Below are 19,537 nucleotides of genomic sequence, written 5' to 3' on the forward strand. Positions count from 1 at the left end.
TGTGGCAATAGTTTTGTAGTCCTACGTTAACAATGCGGCGTATCTTGGACTTGAAAAAAAAAATCAGTGTCAGTCCTCACGGAACGACGCGTGGCTCAATGTGATAGAGCGGACTTGGAGTTCCAATGGAGCGAAGCAACGTTTCACGTTCCATGGGTATTCTTGGCATTCGTTAGGGAACACTTACCGATGCATTTTATTCGACTCAGATGTGAATTCGTTCCCATTGCGATTCTTTTCGTGTGATCTACGTACAATCACTGTACGTATATTCGGGTAGGAATGGCCATCATGGCCATGATATACTTAAAAAGATTCCCGGAATAAAGCGCAGGAGAAAACGACTGCAACAGAAACCACCGCTTATAAAATGTGTAGTAGGCTATAAATATTGTGGCGCGGTATTGTATTTCAAAACAAGAATTAACCGGGCAAACGTATCGCCCCAGGCAAACGTAACGCCCCGGGCAGACGTATACCGTCCGACGCTCGCTAGAGCTCGGTCGGACATTGCTAAAGGATCGTATCCTATGTTTCAAACTAACCGGGCAATCAGTGGATCCCAGGTTTGCGTGCGAGACACCGCCGCTTCCGACGGCGGGTCGGCGGTGGACTCGGATTGCGTCATCTTGGCGGCATGGGCCGCCTCGATTCCTTATCCTCGCCAAATGGGGACTTCGTCCCCATTACATTGTCCTCAGAATAAATTTCGAAAAACGAGAACAAGAGAATAAATTTATAATAGAAATGTGAGGCACATGATGTTTTTCCCGCGCCAAATATTTCTAGCCTACTACACTTTTTCTAAGCGGTTGTTTCTGTTGCAGTTGTTTACTGTGGCGATTTATTCCGGTCACCACTTAAAAATCAGTGTATTCAGCGAATGTTTGGCGAGGATAAAAATATTAGACATGTTATTTGTGTTTGTATTTAATTTCGATTTCAATTTTCCTTCACGAATCCATTATGACATGTTAAACGCAAACCACTTGATCAAGGGAGCCACAAAATATGTGCACGAAAAATTAAATTCCTTAAATTTAAAGACAAAAGTAACTTTTAATGACGCAAACTGTACATGTGTTTGTGGAAAGTTTAATAATTTATCAACTATCATCGAGAGTAATTTGTTGCTATGATTTCGGAAAGCTTAATCAAACAAGTGATATGTTCAATAGTTTATTCCATTCATACTTTTTCTGGCTATGATCATTTCAATAAGTTAAACTTAATAACTAGACAGCGCTGCCACCAGACATTCTGTATGATTGAAGATGAAAAAAGAAATAAGTTTTAAAGCCTTTGACCTTCGTTTGCGTTGATACCGGTATATTACAATAGATTTTTTCTGTTTGTTTTTTTCTGATTCGTTTCTTCATATAATTAAAATTAACAATATGACCTAGTTATGACGAATATACATATAAGAAATACACCTCCGATTGGTTATGATAACCTGATGATAGCATTCACGTACAGGCGCTAAACTAATTAACCATATATAATTTAGTCACAATTTACAGAGCTGCATCGCAGTGTAGGACACTATTTTGCTGCATTATTAAAATTAATTAGAATAGGTGCCTAAAACCTTATGGCGAAATCGGTGAACGCAAACCGCGACAACGTGCCCCAATTGGTGAACTCTGACTTGTCGATCTTGCATCCGGGTGAGCCAGTTTTAGACAGCCAAGTAACCCTGGAAAACAAAAAAAAGTGTGAATGTCAATATTGAATTCTGAACAATGGAAAATGGACAATCGCGGAAAAAAATCGTCTGAAGACGCTTTCAAATAAAGGTTGAAGCAAAGTTATAACTTGAGCTTATTTACTCGATCAGTTTTACTTATTTTATTTGCATTTATCGCTACAACTTTTCCTTTAATTTTCCAGAGAGAGATGGATTTTACGGAAAGAAAAACATGCGCCATCGATCAAAGCTTGATCCACATCGGTTTCAAGCAGATTTTTTACATGGATTCAAGGGCAAATTATTGTCGTACCTCAGCTCGTGAGTTCTTGGATACCATAAGAAATGATAGCTTGGAATCGAATGTATTTCATAATGCGACGGCGGGTGATCTCCATGAATGAGCCAAAAGACAGTCGGGGAAATATTTTATAAAAAACTGCACTGACTACACCCAAAATTGATTTTTAGCTCATGTTTTGTCATCCCGATTTATTACATTAAACGAGCGTAAAAATAACAGAAAATGTAATGACTCTCAAATACTGGTGAGCATTTGTATAATATACTAGCTGACCCGGCAAACTTCGTCTCGCCCAAAATTTATTTTTTGTTGTCACATCCACGTTTTTTTATTAAGCACTCGTTAATGGGGTTAATCGCAAAAATATTCATTGATTGACATTTTAATCTATCCTTTAAAATTACCTTTTACTATAAAATTCCTAGTACTTCCACCAAAATTCGTCATTATAAAATCAGATTATTTTCAGACACAATTCTCGTTCAAGATTTTCCAACCACTTGCAAATAACATGTTTCTCGGTTACATGGAATAATTGTTTGATACAGAAAATATGATAGAATAAAGACAGCCCTAAATCGGACAATTCCTTTCTAGAGTTTAGCTCTTATCAACACATTCGGTGATCAATTTTAATTTATATATATATATAGATGAATGACGATATAGGAGTGTGTTTTATCACATGTTTAACAATCCATTTCCACTTTCGAACGAAGATCAATTTCGTTAGCGCAAACATCAAATGGACTAATAACGCTTGTCAATATGTAATTGTAGAACATATGCGAATTGAATTTTTCGAACTTTTCCATTTTTTTTCAGAGTTTTCCGAAAATTTTCAATTATCATGTTTGGTTGGAATATGTTTGGTTGAAATATGTGTATTTTTTTATGGCACCTCCTCTACATTCCAGAGGAAGGAGGGGTGTCATACCATCATAGAAACATTTCTCGTACCTAATATGCTTGATTATTATTGAGTTATACAGAAGTTTGTGTTTTATTTGTATGGCAGCTACCCCTTAACGAGAGGGGAGGAGTGTCTATTCACCATAGAAACATTTCGTGCCCCCTAAAACCTTCACATGCCAAATTTGGCTCCATTTACTTGATTAGTTTTCGAGTTATACGGAAATTTGTGTTTCATTTGTATGGTAGCCCTTAGGGACGGGGAGGAGTGTCTAACTACTATAGAAACATTTATTGCCCCCTAAAAACCTTCACATGCCAACTTTGGTTTCGTTTGCTTGACTAATTTCCGAGTAATGCAGAAATTTGTGTATCATTTGTATGGTAGCCCCCCCTTAGAGAGGTGAGAGGGGTGTCGAACTACTATAGAAACATGTATTGCAAACTAAAACCTTCACATGCCAACTTTGGTTTCGTTTGCTTGACTAATTTCCGAGTAATGCAGAAATTTTTGTATCATTTGTATGGCAGCCCCCCCTTGGAGAGGGGGGAGGTGTGTCTTACTACTATAGAAACATTTATTGCACCCTAAAACTTCCACATGCCAAATCTGGTTTCGTTTGCTTGACTGATTTCCGAGTAATGCAGAAATTTTTGTTTCATTTGTATGGCAGCCTCCCCTTAGAGAGGGGGGAGGGGTATCTAACTACTATAGAAACATTCATTGCACCCTAAAACCTTCACATGCCAGCTTTGGTTTCGTTTGCTTGACTAATTTCCGAGTGATGCAGAAATTTGTGTTTTATTTGTATGGCAGCCCCTCTTTAGAGAGTGGGGAGGGGTCTCAAACTATCACGAAAACCTTCCGCGGCCCCAAAAACGAGGTGTCGTTGTAAGCGCGTAGTTCTAGTTGTATTCATTGTATCGAGTCATACTAAAGCTTGTTGGAAAGGTATTTTTGCGCGCTATAATATAGTCCTTGACAGTGTTTTGTTTGGTTAAGTCGTTCGTGAGTTATAGTGTCGCAAATATGGAGCAAAATAAAGAGAATCCGACATATTTTACAATACTACTATGACAAAGGTAAAAATGCATCTCAAGCTGCCAATAAAATTTGTGCAGTTTATGGACCCGATACAGTTTCCATTTTCACCGCACAACGATGGTTTCAACGTTTTCGTTCTGGTGTAGAGGTCGTCGAAGATGCGCCACGCTCCGGAAGGCCTGTCGTCGAAAATTGCGACAAAATCGCTTAATTAGCCGAGAAAGACCGGCATAGTAGCAGCCGTAGCATCGGCCAAGAGCTGGGGATAAGTCATCAAACCGTTATTAACCATTTGAAGAAGCTTGAATTCACAAAGAAGCTCGATGTATGGGTGCCACACACGTTGACGCAAAAAAACATCTTTGACAGTATCGACGCATGTGAATCGCTGCTGAATCGCAACAAAATCGACCCGTTTCTGAAGCGGATGGTGACTGGCGATGAAAAGTGGGTCACTTACGACAACGTGAAGCGCAAACGGTCGTGGTCGAAGCCCGCTGAAGCGGCTCAGACGGTGGCCAAGCCCTGATTAACGGCCAGAAAGGTTCTGCTGTGTGTTTGGTGGAATTGTCAAGGAATAATCTATTATGAGCCGCTTCCCTATGGCCAAACGCTCAATTCGGACCAGTACTGCTAACAACTGGACCGCTTGAAGGTAGCACTCATGAAGAAGAGGCCTTCTTTGATAAACAGAGGCCGCATTGTCTCCCATCAGGACAACGCCAGGCCACACACTTCTTTGGTGACGCGCCAGGAGCTCCGGGAGCTCGGATGGGAGGTTCTTTTGCATCCGCCGTATAGTTCGGACCTTGCACCAAGTGACTACCACCTGTTTTTGTCCATGGCGAACGAGCTAGGTAGTCAGAAGTCAGTCACAAAAGAGGCCTGTGAAAATTGGCTATCCGAGTTTTTTGCCAATAAGGAAGCGAGCTTCTATAACAGGGGTATTATTACGTTGGCATCTCGTTGGGAACAAGTCATCGAACAAAACGGCGCATATTTGACTTAAAACAGAAGATTGTAACTAATTTTATGAACAAATGAAAATTCAAAAAAAATACCGCAGGACTTTTTTGACAGCCTAATATATTTATAGATTGTATATGGTACGGCAATATAAGATTAATACGAGCCATATATGTACACGGCCCAGACCGAGATTAATTTTAAATTAAATTAGTAAACTAATTACTAAGAGTAAAATTAGAAAACACTTTCCAACTTCAATTTGTAATGAGATGTAATACCATCACACTTCTGCGCAACAGCATCATTAGCTATGTGGATAGCGTGGTCGTGTAAAACAGTCTTGCATTCCAGCCGGCCTTGGTTCCATCCCCGTTGACGTCGTTTTGGCTTTTTTTTGGGTGCAATCCCAAAAAAAAAATGAAAAAAGAAAAAAGAATTGTCTGCTTCCATACATACAAACATTTTAAAGCGTTGAGGGACAGATGACATTATTTACTCATTTGACGCAACAAGGCATGAAAAGACATGGTTTCTGCCGAAAATGAAATGCAATGCTAGTTTGAGTGTGTTCTTCAGATCTGGCCCCAGTGACTATTTTCTGTTCGCAGACCTGAAGGGGATGCTCGCTGGCAATAAATTTAAGACCGATGATGAAGTGAAAACCGAAACCGAAAGAGTACTATAAAAATGGTATCGAAAAGTTGCAAGATCGCTATTATCGCTGTATCGTCCTCGAAGGCAATTATGTTTAGTTTTACTTTGTTACCTTATAAACTTTTCAGCCGAACTGTTAACAACCCGTGCCAATTTTATATTTCTTAATTTGCGTTGGTTTTTCTTAAATTTCTACCAACATGCGACTGCGGAAGATCTCCATGAGTGGCAGAACCTAATCCAAACAATCCGAACTACATATTTCATTACCTCGATTGAAATTCAGTTCTATTATGGGTGATAACCCGATAAAAACCATACACGCCATCTTTTGAGTGTTCGAACTTAGTGATCACGTTATTATAATTCTATTCCATCAAAAGCGATATCGATTATATACTTGTACGCGCGGCGCAGAAATACCTATTTAGTTTTCTGCAAACAAGGTTTCGCCCTTTCCAGAAAATAGTTCAGAATAATTGTGGGAAAATGAAGTATGCGAAGAAGCAGGAATAATTCTCATTTTCAAATTTATAAAATTCTGACACAGCTCTGTCAACTTCGAGGCGAGTTGGCGCGAAATCAAAAAAATGCACTGAAAATAAACAGAACAGTACAAATTTGTTGAATTTATGAGAATAGCGAAGCAATTGGGTCAATATGAAGCGAACTTCCGATAGAATTTACATCGAAGATAGAACGTAAACTTTCCCAGGAATGTTTGTTTTCTTTCTTTTGTGATGTCTTTCGTTCGTACGTTACAATGCTCAGCTGAGGCGGCATGTTTTAAATATAACCTCGCAACTGTCTTCTCTTGGTTTTATTGTCAATATCAAGACCGCAAAGTTAGGATTGTTGAAACCTTGAACAAAACATCTTTCAAAACTGTTTGGCTTAAATAAACAGAGAACCACCCACCAACTCTCAGCGGTGCTAACATGTAATCGATGTAGATCGCAACAAGCAGCAAAGAAAAACGAATCAAGCTCGTGTCCTCCCCCTCCTGTGTCAGTGAACGCAAAGTGGGTTGGTTGATATTTCACGAATTTTCTAGATCGAACGCCTTTTTTCTGCGATGGTTAGCGGATACGGAGAGTGTATTCGCCATTAGCGTCGATACGCTAAACTGTCGCAATCGGTTGGGTCACATTGGTTCTATATTTTTAGCTCAAGTCTCTCATTCAGACGCCCGTTATAAGATTGACTCGATGTAATTGTGTATTACGACGCATTTGATGCGCCACATCACATTAGGTAATTGGTTTTCCGTAATATGTAATCCATTTTTTACCGCAACCTTCAAGGATGTGCAAACCTGATCTTGAACTTGATTGATGGTGCAGTTATCGAGAATACTTACATTTTACCGACGTCTGCCTTGGCTCCTTGCATTTTGCCCATGATTGTGCCTTGTTTGGAGTTTTTCACCCAGCCTTTGATGCCAAGCGCTAAGCAATTGTCCCTACAGTGTTTCGTGAATCCACATCCTGGTGAGGATAATAGACAGGTAAAGGTGGAAGAAATGACATTGGTTAATAAATTAAAACGATCTGGGAGTATATTGCGAATGCTTTGTTCAGATATGCCATAACACATGACAGCTAGAAGACAACCGATGACCTAGGTAAGGGGCCACATATCTAGGAAAAGGTGGTGACTATTAGATAATTGATATGCATTGGAGACGTTAGAATGAATTATATACATTCCTTACTAATAAAGGTATAAACCTAACATGTGTTCAGTGTAAGAGATATGACAAAATTATCGCTGTAAAGCTTATTTTTTATTCATACACCATTTTTTCATAAAAAATTTTCGCAAATTGTTGAGTAAAACTTGTACGCTTTTTTTGTCAATCCCTACAAATTGAGCAATCGCGGGATACTTTACAAGTTTCTTTTTTCTTCGATATTGTTATCCGTTATTATATGAAACTAGCTGACCAGGCAAATGTTGTTCTGCCATACAATTTATTTCTAGAGAATATTTTGATTGGCAAACATAACGAATAAATTTCAAGAGAGTTTGTATGTTATCGTTCAGATCTGTAAAATTGATCTAAATGATGTTTTCCACTGCAAACCATAAATATGCGTACTTCTTTTTCGAATTTTCCTTTTTTATTTTAAATATCCTTATTCTATATATAACACTAGCTGACCCGGCAATAACTATAAAATTCCTAGTATTTGTAACAAAACTCATCATTATAATATCAGATTATTTTCAGACACAATTCTCGTTCATGATTTTTCAACCACTTGCAAATAACATGTTTCTCCGTTACATGGAATAAATGTTTTATACAGAAAATATGATATATGATAGACAGCCCTAAATCGGAGTATTTCTTCTTCGAGGTCTGCTCTTATCAACACATTGATTAATTCTCGAGTAATGCAGAAATATGTGTTTCATTTGTATGGCAGCCCCCTAAGAGAGGGGGGAGGAGTATCTAACCACTGTAAGAACATTTATTGCATCCTAAAATCTCCACAGGCTAAATTTGGTTTCATTTGCTTGATTAATTCTCCAGTAATGCAGAAATTTGTGTTTCATTTGTATGGCAGCCCCCCTTAAAGAGGGGGGTGGAGAGTCTAACCACCATAGAACAATTTATTGCACCCTGAAACCTACATATGGCAAATTTCGTTTCATTCGCTTGATTAATTCCCGAGTTTATTTAGAAATTTGTGTTTAATTTGTATGGCAGCCGATTTTAAATTGTAATTCATTCCCGATTTTAAATACACAGCCTCGCTCTAGCTGGCGAGAAGTCTGAATTCTTTTATAATGCTGATGTCACAAACACAAAGTTTTCGTTCAATACAAAGTCTAAGTAAACTTCGGAGTGTCGGTGGTGTTGTAAATATATTGCACACAACAGAGCAATTTCGTTCGCCACTTCAAATTTAAAATAGGGAGGCACCGCGTTTCAGGTTGTCTGTTGGAAAGTGCTTGAGTGTTTTTGTATCAAATGCACACATTGATGTTGTTCTTATTGTATTGTTTCAATTAACTAAAACTTAAAAATAAAACAAAACATTGAAACACAACGTTAAGCACATCGGAGTTCTCAATTCTGTTTGTGAAGCGAAGTGAAGATTCTTGAGATCTACTAAGGTTCAGATCTACTAACGAAAACGTTCGAATCTCACCCATTATCGGCTCATGCTAATCAAACGATGAACGATTCGGCTACAGCAAACACGAGAATCGTAGAATTTTTTTTGGAAGCGCGAAAGTTCATCATCTCGAGCAAGAATACGCCTACATAGTTCAAGTCTATCCAGATTCAGTAAGCGACATCTGGCTGCATTTTTGAATCCGCTCAAACCTGACGCTCCACATGTGCTGGTAAGGGATTCATACTACTGATGCGGCTTCGAGAGTTGATCTAACAAGGGAACAGTAAAGTTTTTTTCAGCCAGTAGGAATCAGTGAGGTAGAGGCAGAGAATCTTGAAATTAATCCAAGCTTACGATTGGTCTAAATAATCAGAGCAGAACGGTGTGCATCGGAGGTTAGCTTAGGGTCGAGAGCTACGCCCAATTCGTTGAAATGACTGACACCCTTTAAAATCAGATCTTCGATCCGTTAGTCGAATGCCATCTGTATTGTTTTTCGATAGAAACTCATCACACCCTTAGTGATGCCGATAGTTAATTTATTCATGCAGCACAATCTTAAGAATCCTCGAGAATTTTGATGGTTAAATAAATCTTCAAGTCGTCTGCGTAGATCGTTTCACTGTCGGATGCTAGAATAAGCGACACATCGTTATAGAAGATCGCGAAACAGCAGTCCTAGATTGTTGCAAAGTACTAATAATAGTAGGCAGAAAATTTCCTCGGGGCATTCTTTCGAAATGGTGTGATTTCAGCCATTCGATGAATCCTCCAGAAGTACCAAGACGGGATAGTTTTATTTTATGCGTTGCCAATAGTAGATTGAAGTGGTTAAGAAATGGGGAAGTTGATGGTGGTAGAACAAATATAGTGCAGTTCATGCTTTGACATAAGTAAACAATTTGGGATATATTGTGTCAACTTGTGTATTGTTCCCGCGAAGTAAAAATGAATTATGAATGAACCTACTTCACCTGATTCTACAAAACCACGCAAACTGTTCGTGACACTGAAAAAAAATCTACTAGAGAGTTTCTAAACTTAGCTGTATCGCGGTGCAACACGAATTGGTGAGCAACTGCTTTTTTTTAATGGTGCTTCTGATTCCGTTTCTGTCCGGTTTGGTGTTTTCTGTATATAACATACTGATACTTTGCATTTGCTAACGACATTTAGGATTGATATATTTAGCTAACGTTTGAATTCGGCAAAAACTTTCTAGGTCATCTTGGGGTTGATCGGATCTCTTTTGGAATGTTTCATAGTTCAAAACGTTTCATAGTTTTCTGGGCAAATTAGACTGACGCATTGTATTTTCTAACGACATCCTGGATTGATATCTACATTGTATGCCACCTTGGAGTCCGATGGACCACTTTTCCGGCATTCCTTTCCATTTTTTTGGACAATGTTTGCTTACAACTACGTAGTGATATGTAACCGATTACTCGCGGTTGGCTCGAGGTTAGTATTACAAGTGTTCTCATAATTATGATGTTGCAGTCTTCAATGCTCTGTACGTGTGCCCGACACGGGATACTTCCTATTGGGATGCAGCTGACCATTAATCAGCAACGCCCCCCTAGTCTGTACCCCATATCTAGCGTGGTGCGTCTCGACTCGAGGAATCCAGGATAGAATGGTCACTAGCCGGCAGAATCATCAGCTCGTGTAGAGTTGTCATGAGCGGTACAATCCTCAGCTCTTCGTGAACACACTGCACAACCTTCCGCCCGTGTATCTGTAAAGAGTATGTGTATGTATTGCCGCGACTAAGAAAAAGTTTATCGATCGAATAGGAGGGATAGGATACAGAGATACAACGGAGGAAACATCGTTAAATGTTGACATCGACGTTTCTGAGGAACAGGTATAGTGGAGCAGAAGGTCAGGATCACGGCTACCTAAGATATTCTGGACAGAGACATTCGGTTGTCTGCCTTCTGCCCTCAATGCTCTAGAGAGCTGAGAGCGGGCAGCATGGAACCGGATACACGATCAGACAACATGCTCGATGTCGTGATAGCCATCGCCACAATCACAAAGATTGTTTGCTGCGAGCCCAATGCGATGAAGATGCGCGTTTAGGTTGTAGTGATTGGACATAAGCCGAGATATTACGCGAATGAAATCACGACCTACATTCAATCCCTTGAACCATGCACTCGTCGAGACCTTAGGGTAATCGTGTGTAACCTGAAAAAATTCCCCGGAATCGAGCAATGAGAAGGAACCCATGCTAGGGTAATCTTGAATAATTTTTCGACCAAAACACTCAATAGATGTCTTATTCTTGTTAGGAAATAAGATGAGCGTTTATCAACTTTCATTGAGTGAATTGCCTCTATTGGGCTGAGACTGTCTGAAAAAATGAAAATAGTGGTCGATATCGAAATCGCACCCAGTTCAGCGACATACACGGAATAAGAATCTTTGAGTTTGAAAGAGGCACTGGAATTTTCATTGAAGATGCCGAAGCCAGTGGACCCGTTTATGTATGAACCGTCAGTAAAGAACATTTTACCAGATCTAACTTTCCCATATTCTGCCAAAAATATCGACGGAATAGAATCGGAGCGTAGATGATCTGGGATTCCATGGATTTTTTGTCGCTCGGACAGATAAAAAATGGCAGAGGAATTGAAATTTTGGATCTGTCCATGCGACAAAAAAATCCATGGAATCCCAGATCATAGGTATTGGTATCGAAGGTATTTATCACATGGAACACGGTGGTATTTGCGATTTTGAGCCTTTTTGCGATGATAACGCGCCATCGCACCGAGCCCAAATTGTACTGAATTATTTGATCAAACATCATGTAAATACCATCGAGCAAGCACCATATTCATCTGATATGGCCCCGTGCGACTTTTTTTTTGTCCCTCAAGTTGAAGTTACCACTTCGTGGAAAGAGATTTCAGTCGTTCGCGACGATCAAAGAGAATGCGACGAGGAAACTAAAGGCCATCCCTTCGTCGGCCTACCAGGGATGCATGGACGACTGGGTCAAGCGTTGGCACATGTGTGTTTCTATTGATGGATCATATTTTGAAGGAGATAAAATAAATTTGCCTGAAATTTAACTCTATTTTGTTTTATTTAAAGTTCCCCAGTAGTTTCTGATCATTGGGTACACTAGACATTCATTCTGTTTTTTTTTCAAAGATTTTGTAGATTAACACGATTTTTTCTAACTAAGCTAATAGCAAATAGTCAATAGTCTTATCAATTGGATTTGATTTCCATAATGTTCATGTAGGATCTTTTACTATAGAGATATCCTGGATCGAATGAATAGTTATCCTTTTGTTTTCGTGGTGAATATTTCTGTTTCTGCCGCTATACTCGGATTCGGACGAATTTTAGAAATTAAACTTCAACTCCTTTGAACTTAAAAACTTCCGCAAAATTCACGACCAATTTATTCCGTGTTCATTTAAACTGGATGACTGAACTCGAACAGATACTTTATTCGACTGACTGTGTGACGACCGGCAGAATTCAACACAACTATATTGCGAGAGAAGAGATCACAAAAATTCTCCGATAATCCCTAAATCTATGACCGCGTTGGTGCGATCATTATCATGCGACCGAAAGAGACGGATCTGTTCCAACTATTTGTGGATCACATGTTGGTTCTCACACACTAAACAGTATACTTTTTATCTCTCGCTCAATCAATTGCAATATGATATGATCAAACCAAAAATCTGAGGGCAGTTTCGAAAACTTCAATAAATTCTGTTTGTTGTGCAGAAACAGTTTTTTTTGTAGTGTTTAAGGAAATCTATTGCAATTTTGCAAACATTGAAACAAGTTCTAATGTTAGTAGGTAAACGGCCAACGTTTCATATTAATATGATCAGCCATTTTACTTAGCAGATCGATCGAACTTGTGAGCATATTAGATGAGCATTTCGTCGAAAATTGTACCAGAAGAACAAAGCGCTATGCATACACTCCGAATGAACGATTCGTAACGTTCGTCTCCATAAGCTTGTGGGTAAGTGTGTATATGTAGTAATGCGTATGTATATGTGTGAGTGACTTCATTTTTTGCAATCTTTATATTCGAAAACGCATAAAAACGAAGATTATGGAAAAGGAGAAAAACACTGTTTGACCGTATGTCAAATAATTGACATTTGGCACAAATATTTCTTTGTATTTGGGGGTCTTCGGAGCCTAATAGGTTGCGCGTCCGCTACTAAGCGAACGATCATGAGCTCATAACTCAGGGCCCTCAACCGACCATCGTTGTGTGTTATTCTAGCTACTACGTCCACACAACGGTAACAACGGTTATCCCAGTCCTTTAACGCTCACATTACGGTATGCTGCATCAGTAATTGGTACTATTAATAACACAACAATCATAGCCTCATATCAACAGTCCCGCTGTGTATATAGTCCAACTGTCAATATTCGAATGATAGGAATATTCTTATGCCGAAAAAAGGCGACATGTGTTGTGTATCGATATAATAGGAATACTCTTACGCCTTAAAAATGGCTACTGTGTAATATACAACATGAGATAAAAATCTACACGAATAAATTCGGCTCTGTTTACAGCATAATTGCTTAAAAAGCCTAATAAAATAAACAGAAAACTTTGTTGTCAATGTTAAACATCGAATGGAAAAAATGGATTAAATTATTTAACGTATGTCAGTACATGGTCCGACGAACATGTCGAAAAAAGTTTGAGCAAACAAGAATTAAATATTTGCTTGCCGTGTTTTGTGTCAAATATATTTGACACAATGTTCAGTACATGTTGATAAAATTTTATCTGTAAAAAAGTGCCAAATATTTGGTTTCGGTCAAATAACGTACTTTGACCCTAAGGGTATGCATAGCACGTGCAATCTGGTCACATCTTAGCTTCACTGGAGCAAGCTTCACCGGGAGACCAACAAAGTCTGTGAGTTCTGAAACATACGCGAAAGTAGTGGGTTTTTTCAAGCGGATCATGAAGCTGTCATCGGAAGCAGCGAGGGAAAAGGCAACTATCTTACGTCAAAAAAGTGAAGAGGTATGGATTATGAAGTTTTAAGGTCCGAATTGTATCGGACCGGAATTCAAAGCGGAATTTGGATGCAAAGAAACGCTCGTACGGAAATTCGTTAACAAAAAATGAGGTTAGAGAAAATCAGGGAAAACCGACACCCACTTATTTTTCCAGCTTGTTTTGAAATTTCGAGTTTGGTTTGTGTTTCACTGACAAGAATTTCTCATTTTTTTGTAGATGCCTCTTGTTATGTTTGAGAGACAAAACGGAAGAGCCAATATTCAATTGAAAACAGCCAGAGCCAAATTTGAGCAGGGCATGTCAACAAAAAAGGCTCATCGGCCACATCTCCGGGGGATGCTCACCAAAGCTGGGATTAAAACTATTTACTCCGAACAAGGAGCTGAAGTTTGTCCGTCACCTGTTCGATCTTGAGTTTCTATAAGATCCTTATTACCGATATCCATCGTTTGGCCTTTGAATTAGCAAAAAAACAACGTGAAGCACCATTTCAATGAGAAAAATTTAATCGTTGGCTGAGATTTCTAAACCATTCGTTCCGCAAATCTGGAACTACTTCAGCACCGAGAGTTATGAGATCCATTAGACCGATAGTCAACAGCTTTTGTTTGCAGTCGAAAAACTAGATTTATTTGGTTTTTTAATATTTAAAATCTTTGCAATCCAATTACATTTGAAACTATTTATCTTTAACAGGACTTTTCATGGATAGAATGATGCAGTGTCGTCGCCTATCGACGATTACCTGAGATGGAAAGGTAAGGGAATAGGAAATCAACAAGGATTCGCATTCAACTTATGGGCGATTATAATGGTTATTGAGAGAATCGTACTACACTGCGTTTCACAACTATAGAACCACTCATTTTTTTCTGAGTTTTCAGAGATATGTAAGAAGTCTGTTGAATTGAAGTATATAGTGTAGGATATAACAACTATCTTCATTTAATAGACTGGCAATTTGAACTTTATTGTTGTGTTCAGGCGCGAAACATTCAAAAAATAAAAATTCCAGTGTTTCATAACTATAGAACCAGATGACAAAACTCACTCCTTTACAAAATTAACGTCAATTTCACATGAATTACTATAAGTTTCTAATTCGTAGGTCATCTTTAGTTCTCAATCAGTTCAAATAACTCATTCGGGGTCGTTTTGACCAAGCTGCGCTATGTTGTAGTGTGTATCTCGTTCTACGCAGAGGATACTGCTCGTTTAAGCTCTTCGAATCGCTCATACTGCTTGTAAGCTGTATCTACTATTCGTGCGATCACTCCTGATAAGTTCTTGATAAGATTTTGATCTGGTAAACAAGCTGTGCAGTCCAAAATCTGAAGCCCCTATACAATAAACCATGTCTTGACTTTCCGGATTTTATGAATTGATACCAAATTCTCAATTATCACGGTGTTTCTGATGGAAAAACAGAAGTAAATGATTCTGAAGTGCTTCATTCGGGGCTCTGGCAACCCTATCCCAACCAATGCAAAATGAACGTAGGCAGCATAAAACAGGGCTCGCGCTTAGGGGGCTCACGTATTGTAAGCTTTCTTGGCGATTTGCAATCAAAATTACTGCTGGAGAATCGCGCGGAGTACTTCATTTTTAATTTTAGGTTATGATTTCTAAGCTCATGATTTTCTATGCTGGCTACAAAAAGGTGACCATCTTAGCAATCTCTTGGCTTCATTGCACTTCTGACTGTACATTGGTGTTGATGAAAGGCTATCAATTCAACAGACTAACAGACTAATCAACGTGGATACGCAATTGTTGCATTATTTTTGAAGAGTATAATCAAAATTTATCCATTTTTTCCGTTCATAGTTGTTTTTTTACCCGTTGGAGCAGTGATAAGTCGTACAATAGATGAGTTTACATATTCAGATTAGGCTATGACCAGAAAAAAATAAAATTCCGTTTCTGATTCTATGAAATGAAGTTCATTCCACTTAGATATTTGTTCATGTTCAGGATATGTTCAAACTGTCAAAGCGTTCACGATATTTTAGACCCCACAATAGTGTTATAGTCTTCAAACATGGAAAAAATAAAAACCGACAACCCTATACACAAATCAATATTCTATTCATCTTCTCTTTTACATTGACTAGCGAGAAAGGTCACAAATCTAATTCATTTTTCATAAATTCCTTACAAACACTTTGGAATACTCTTATGTTTGGTGTAGTGTTGTCTCTACTTACTTTGGCAATACACTGTCAAATACATAGTAAGTTTTACAATAAATGAGTTTTGGGTATAAGGGATCCGAAAGTTCATAGTTCTGAGGCCATTTTCCTGCCTTGTATTGTATTTGTGTATATAACTCTTCCAAAAGTTATAGCGTTCTGTAAATTTTCCGGTGTCATATAATTTGTCATTTTAAATATTAACGTGGGCGTGCAATATTTTATACGTTAACCTGACATCCATTGTAGGCATTCTAATATAAATCTTCGTGAGTGCGCCGTTTACATTTTAACATCAAAAGAATTTTAAAGCATTTGTATCCTTTGCATTTCTCTGTTGTTTGCGAGGAATAACACGGATGCATAAAATGCGGAGCAATCGATGCTTTGTAGATCGCCGTTTTATTTTCGAAGATTAAAGATCAATTTATTCTACAAATACTCCGTATTTCTTAAGCTACGTTATTTTTTGTGTAGCTCATGTATTTTTTTGTATGACACATATTACAAAACATGAGGAAGACTGTTAAAAAACCTGTCGATGGTACATTTTGCATCATATGCCTTATTTGTTAGAAATTTGGTACCATTTGTACCGAATTTTGTACTTTAATGCTACCTTTGTAGATACACATTTATGTTTAAAAATATTCCAAAATAAGTTCCCTACAAAAAAGAAAAGTATGCTACTGTCAAAAACTCCAAAGTACAATGCAATGCTCTTAATGGCTCTTAATGGGTGATAACTAGTTACGAAAATGACTCATGTTCAGCGTTAACTGAAACTATATTGGAAATCGTATTTCAGATTCCTGAAATGGAAAGACATGTGGTTCCCAAACTTTATCATTAGATAAATTATCGAAGACAACATATTCCTAGCAACGTTTTGATTCAAATCGAATATTTGTCGTTTGATTCATCGCGTACAAAAAAAAGTTTTGTTTACATCAGATAAGCGCAAAGAAACTGGCACTGATTTTCTTCATAGCATCTCTAATTCAATGAAGCTATTCAAACGAAATCTATCTATATTGCAGTTGAATATACTACCATCGGTTAATGGCTGATAAAGAGGCGACGACACTCTGCGCGCGCTTGTTTGATGTTTGGCATCATTGGATCGCGTCGAGATAAACACAGTGAAATTTCATTAAAAATATCACTATAGAACGTTCCGGAATTTGCGGAATCTTGAAAAGTGAGCGCAACAATACACAGCCGGTGCTACTCTCAATGGACGTCTAGCGCGATAGTCGTATTTTTTATCGTGCAGTTGAGCTGCTTCGCGATGCTAAATTTGCTCTTAGATTTAAAACCACTGTTGTCATCCGTTATCGACCACTGGGACACGCGACGTGGTGAAGTGGGGGTACTGTCAACGAAATCGCTGATTTAAGTGGAACAATCGACTTTAAAAATATTTTTTTCTTCTTCGGCGCCCGGTAGGAGTTCAATTCAACCATTCGTTGTATGTAGAAACACGCAACGTTTTTTTTGGTTCATACATTAGAATGGGTTGGCAAGACAGCGGATAATAACATTGAAATGTTCTGGGAATTTAATATATTGGTTTCGTGTGGTCTTGAAATACTTATTTATGACAGATGTCATAAATGTCACAGTTTTTGAAATCGGGTCGCGAAGTACCTCGCTACTAGACTTGTCTACAGTTCCTCCAATGTTGATTTTTTTTATTTCGCCACCGGTTGTCTTCGTGAGTGATTGTTTAACGTTAACAAATAATATTCTACACACCTTGCACTTGACCGAAAATTTCGAAATCGCACTGCACCAGCACGTGATCCTGTACATCCTGGACACCCATATTACCTTTGTATGGAGGTCTGTTAAAACTGTTCTCGAGAAAACTTAAACACTACCACTGGAAACTTCTAGAATCGCCCGCTAGATGCACTCAGTTCAGTTGCGTCGTGATGTCCTTATTGTTTGCGACTACTTCAAAAATACTTTTCCTGCACTTTCACAGATCACAGATTATGTTTGCCACGATAAGCCGTATCGTTTCCGTTCTGTTGATCGACTAACGACTGTCAAGATGCGACTGATGTCGGAGCTAATCTGCGGTTGGGAACTTCATTCTGCGCTGTCCGCTGTTCCGGCCCGTTATCGACTTCTGAGGATGCGCAAACGGTTTGATCGAGTAACCGAAGCGCACGGCAATTTCCGACGGTGCGAGACGCTCCTCGATCGTGATCGATTAGCGAAAAAAAAATTGTGTCGACAGAGCGCGCGAGGCTGTGGTTGTTTTGCTTCTCGTAACTGTACCTCTCGTCGATTGTTTGGCATGTTTTCGATTTGTTTCTAGAATGATTTATTTTTAATTGGATGCGTTTATTCTGGTTTGTATCCTATCTTAGAGAGAGACGATTTTTCTTGGTATGAAAAGTAAAACATTACACTCTTATCAGAAGTACACTCCAGAATGTCCTCTGTTTTACCTTTTTTGATTAGATAGAATGATCAGAATGTATAAATAAAATCATTGTAGACTGTCTTGTTAATTCACAAGGATTATACGCTAAACGACGTTCATTAAACTTGGGAAAAGTACAAACAGAGAAGCGGAAGTAACGTGCTTTTTAATATTTTTTCTGGCCATGTAGAAACGAACGTGTAGAGATGTATAGAGATCAGTGTACAACAATATTAGAGACGAATGAACTGAATAGTTTAAAGCCTATTAAAAACAAAGAACTGTACAACCATCCTTGCATGTTCGGTTATGCTAGAGTGTCCTTGCACGAGTTATTGTCATTATTTTGAAAGGTGTATGAAATACAAACTAATATGCATATTTTGAAAAGTTACAGATTTGTCTTGTCTTTATTGTTATGTTGTTATGTCTTTATTGTTATGTTGTCATGTCCATGTCGTAATATACGATAATCAGTTAAGTCAGTATTCTAGTCTAAAAATAAAAAAAATCCTTCATATTTCTGTAGTTTAGGCACTCAAGAATATACCCTAGAAAGGACTTATCTAAAATCCTATTCTTCACCGAGTTAGAGCCATTTTAGTGATGCGGTATCTAACATGGTATGGCCATAACAATGAATTTCAAATGCGATTTTCTCGAAACTAGAAATTAGAAACTGGCGTACACGTTATCTCAAGTTCTACTGAACCGATTCATGTCGAATTTATATGGATACAACCTACATGCATCTCTCTATCGCATGAATCTCTAAAAATGATATTTTTTAAATTTCATTTTTTTTTTAAATAGAAAAACGTAAAAAAAACGTTTTAAACCGCATTTGTTTTTCAAACGGCCGCTATTCTGTCAAAAAACATATTTTTGACTTGTCCGAGGCTCATGCGATGGCGGCATCTTTACTGATTCAGAATCTGTTTTTTTTTGTTCCAGATAACCAGAAGGGCTGGAATCGTGTATGCGTGTATGCGTGTATGACTTTTTTTAACCTTCTCACTTCATCAGCTCTTAACTATTCCAGTTATGAATATTTTTTCTCCGTTAAATTTTGATTTTATTATTAAAAGATAGATGAACAAAAAATGATATAATGGATAGTAAGAATATTCTTTGTTTTATTTTTACGCAACTCGAAAAAACG

General features: G+C 38.2%; 1 protein-coding gene across 1 annotated transcript; it reads right to left on the reverse strand.

The window, feature by feature from the left end:
- Positions 1–1,166: 1,166 nt before the first annotated feature.
- On the reverse strand, positions 1,167–18,037 carry LOC129778452 (acylphosphatase-2-like). Its single transcript, XM_055785347.1, has 3 exons — positions 17,697–18,037; positions 6,935–7,061; positions 1,167–1,699 (listed from the first exon to the last, which is right to left on the reverse strand). The coding sequence occupies exons 1-3, from the start codon at positions 17,764–17,766 to the stop codon at positions 1,585–1,587; spliced, it is 312 nt and encodes a 103-aa protein (XP_055641322.1). The 5' UTR covers positions 17,767–18,037; the 3' UTR covers positions 1,167–1,584.
- Between the last annotated feature and the right edge of the window lie 1,500 nt (positions 18,038–19,537).

Source organism: Toxorhynchites rutilus, chromosome 3 (assembly GCF_029784135.1).
Source record: "Toxorhynchites rutilus septentrionalis strain SRP chromosome 3, ASM2978413v1, whole genome shotgun sequence".
NCBI lineage: Eukaryota > Metazoa > Arthropoda > Insecta > Diptera > Culicidae > Toxorhynchites > Toxorhynchites rutilus.

What these genes read in the sequence shown, in the direction of transcription:
- LOC129778452 (XM_055785347.1), bottom strand. Translation starts at nt 17,766, where the DNA reads ATGGGTGTCCAGGATGTACAGGATCACGTGCTGGTGCAGTGCGATTTC. An exon ending in AATTTTCGGTCAAGTGCAAG is followed by an intron (nt 7,062 to 17,696) that starts GTGTGTAGAATA and finishes TATCCTCACCAG; the next exon opens with GATGTGGATTCACGAAACAC. An exon ending in AAGGCAGACGTCGGTAAAAT is followed by an intron (nt 1,700 to 6,934) that starts GTAAGTATTCTC and finishes TTTGTTTTCCAG; the next exon opens with GGTTACTTGGCTGTCTAAAA.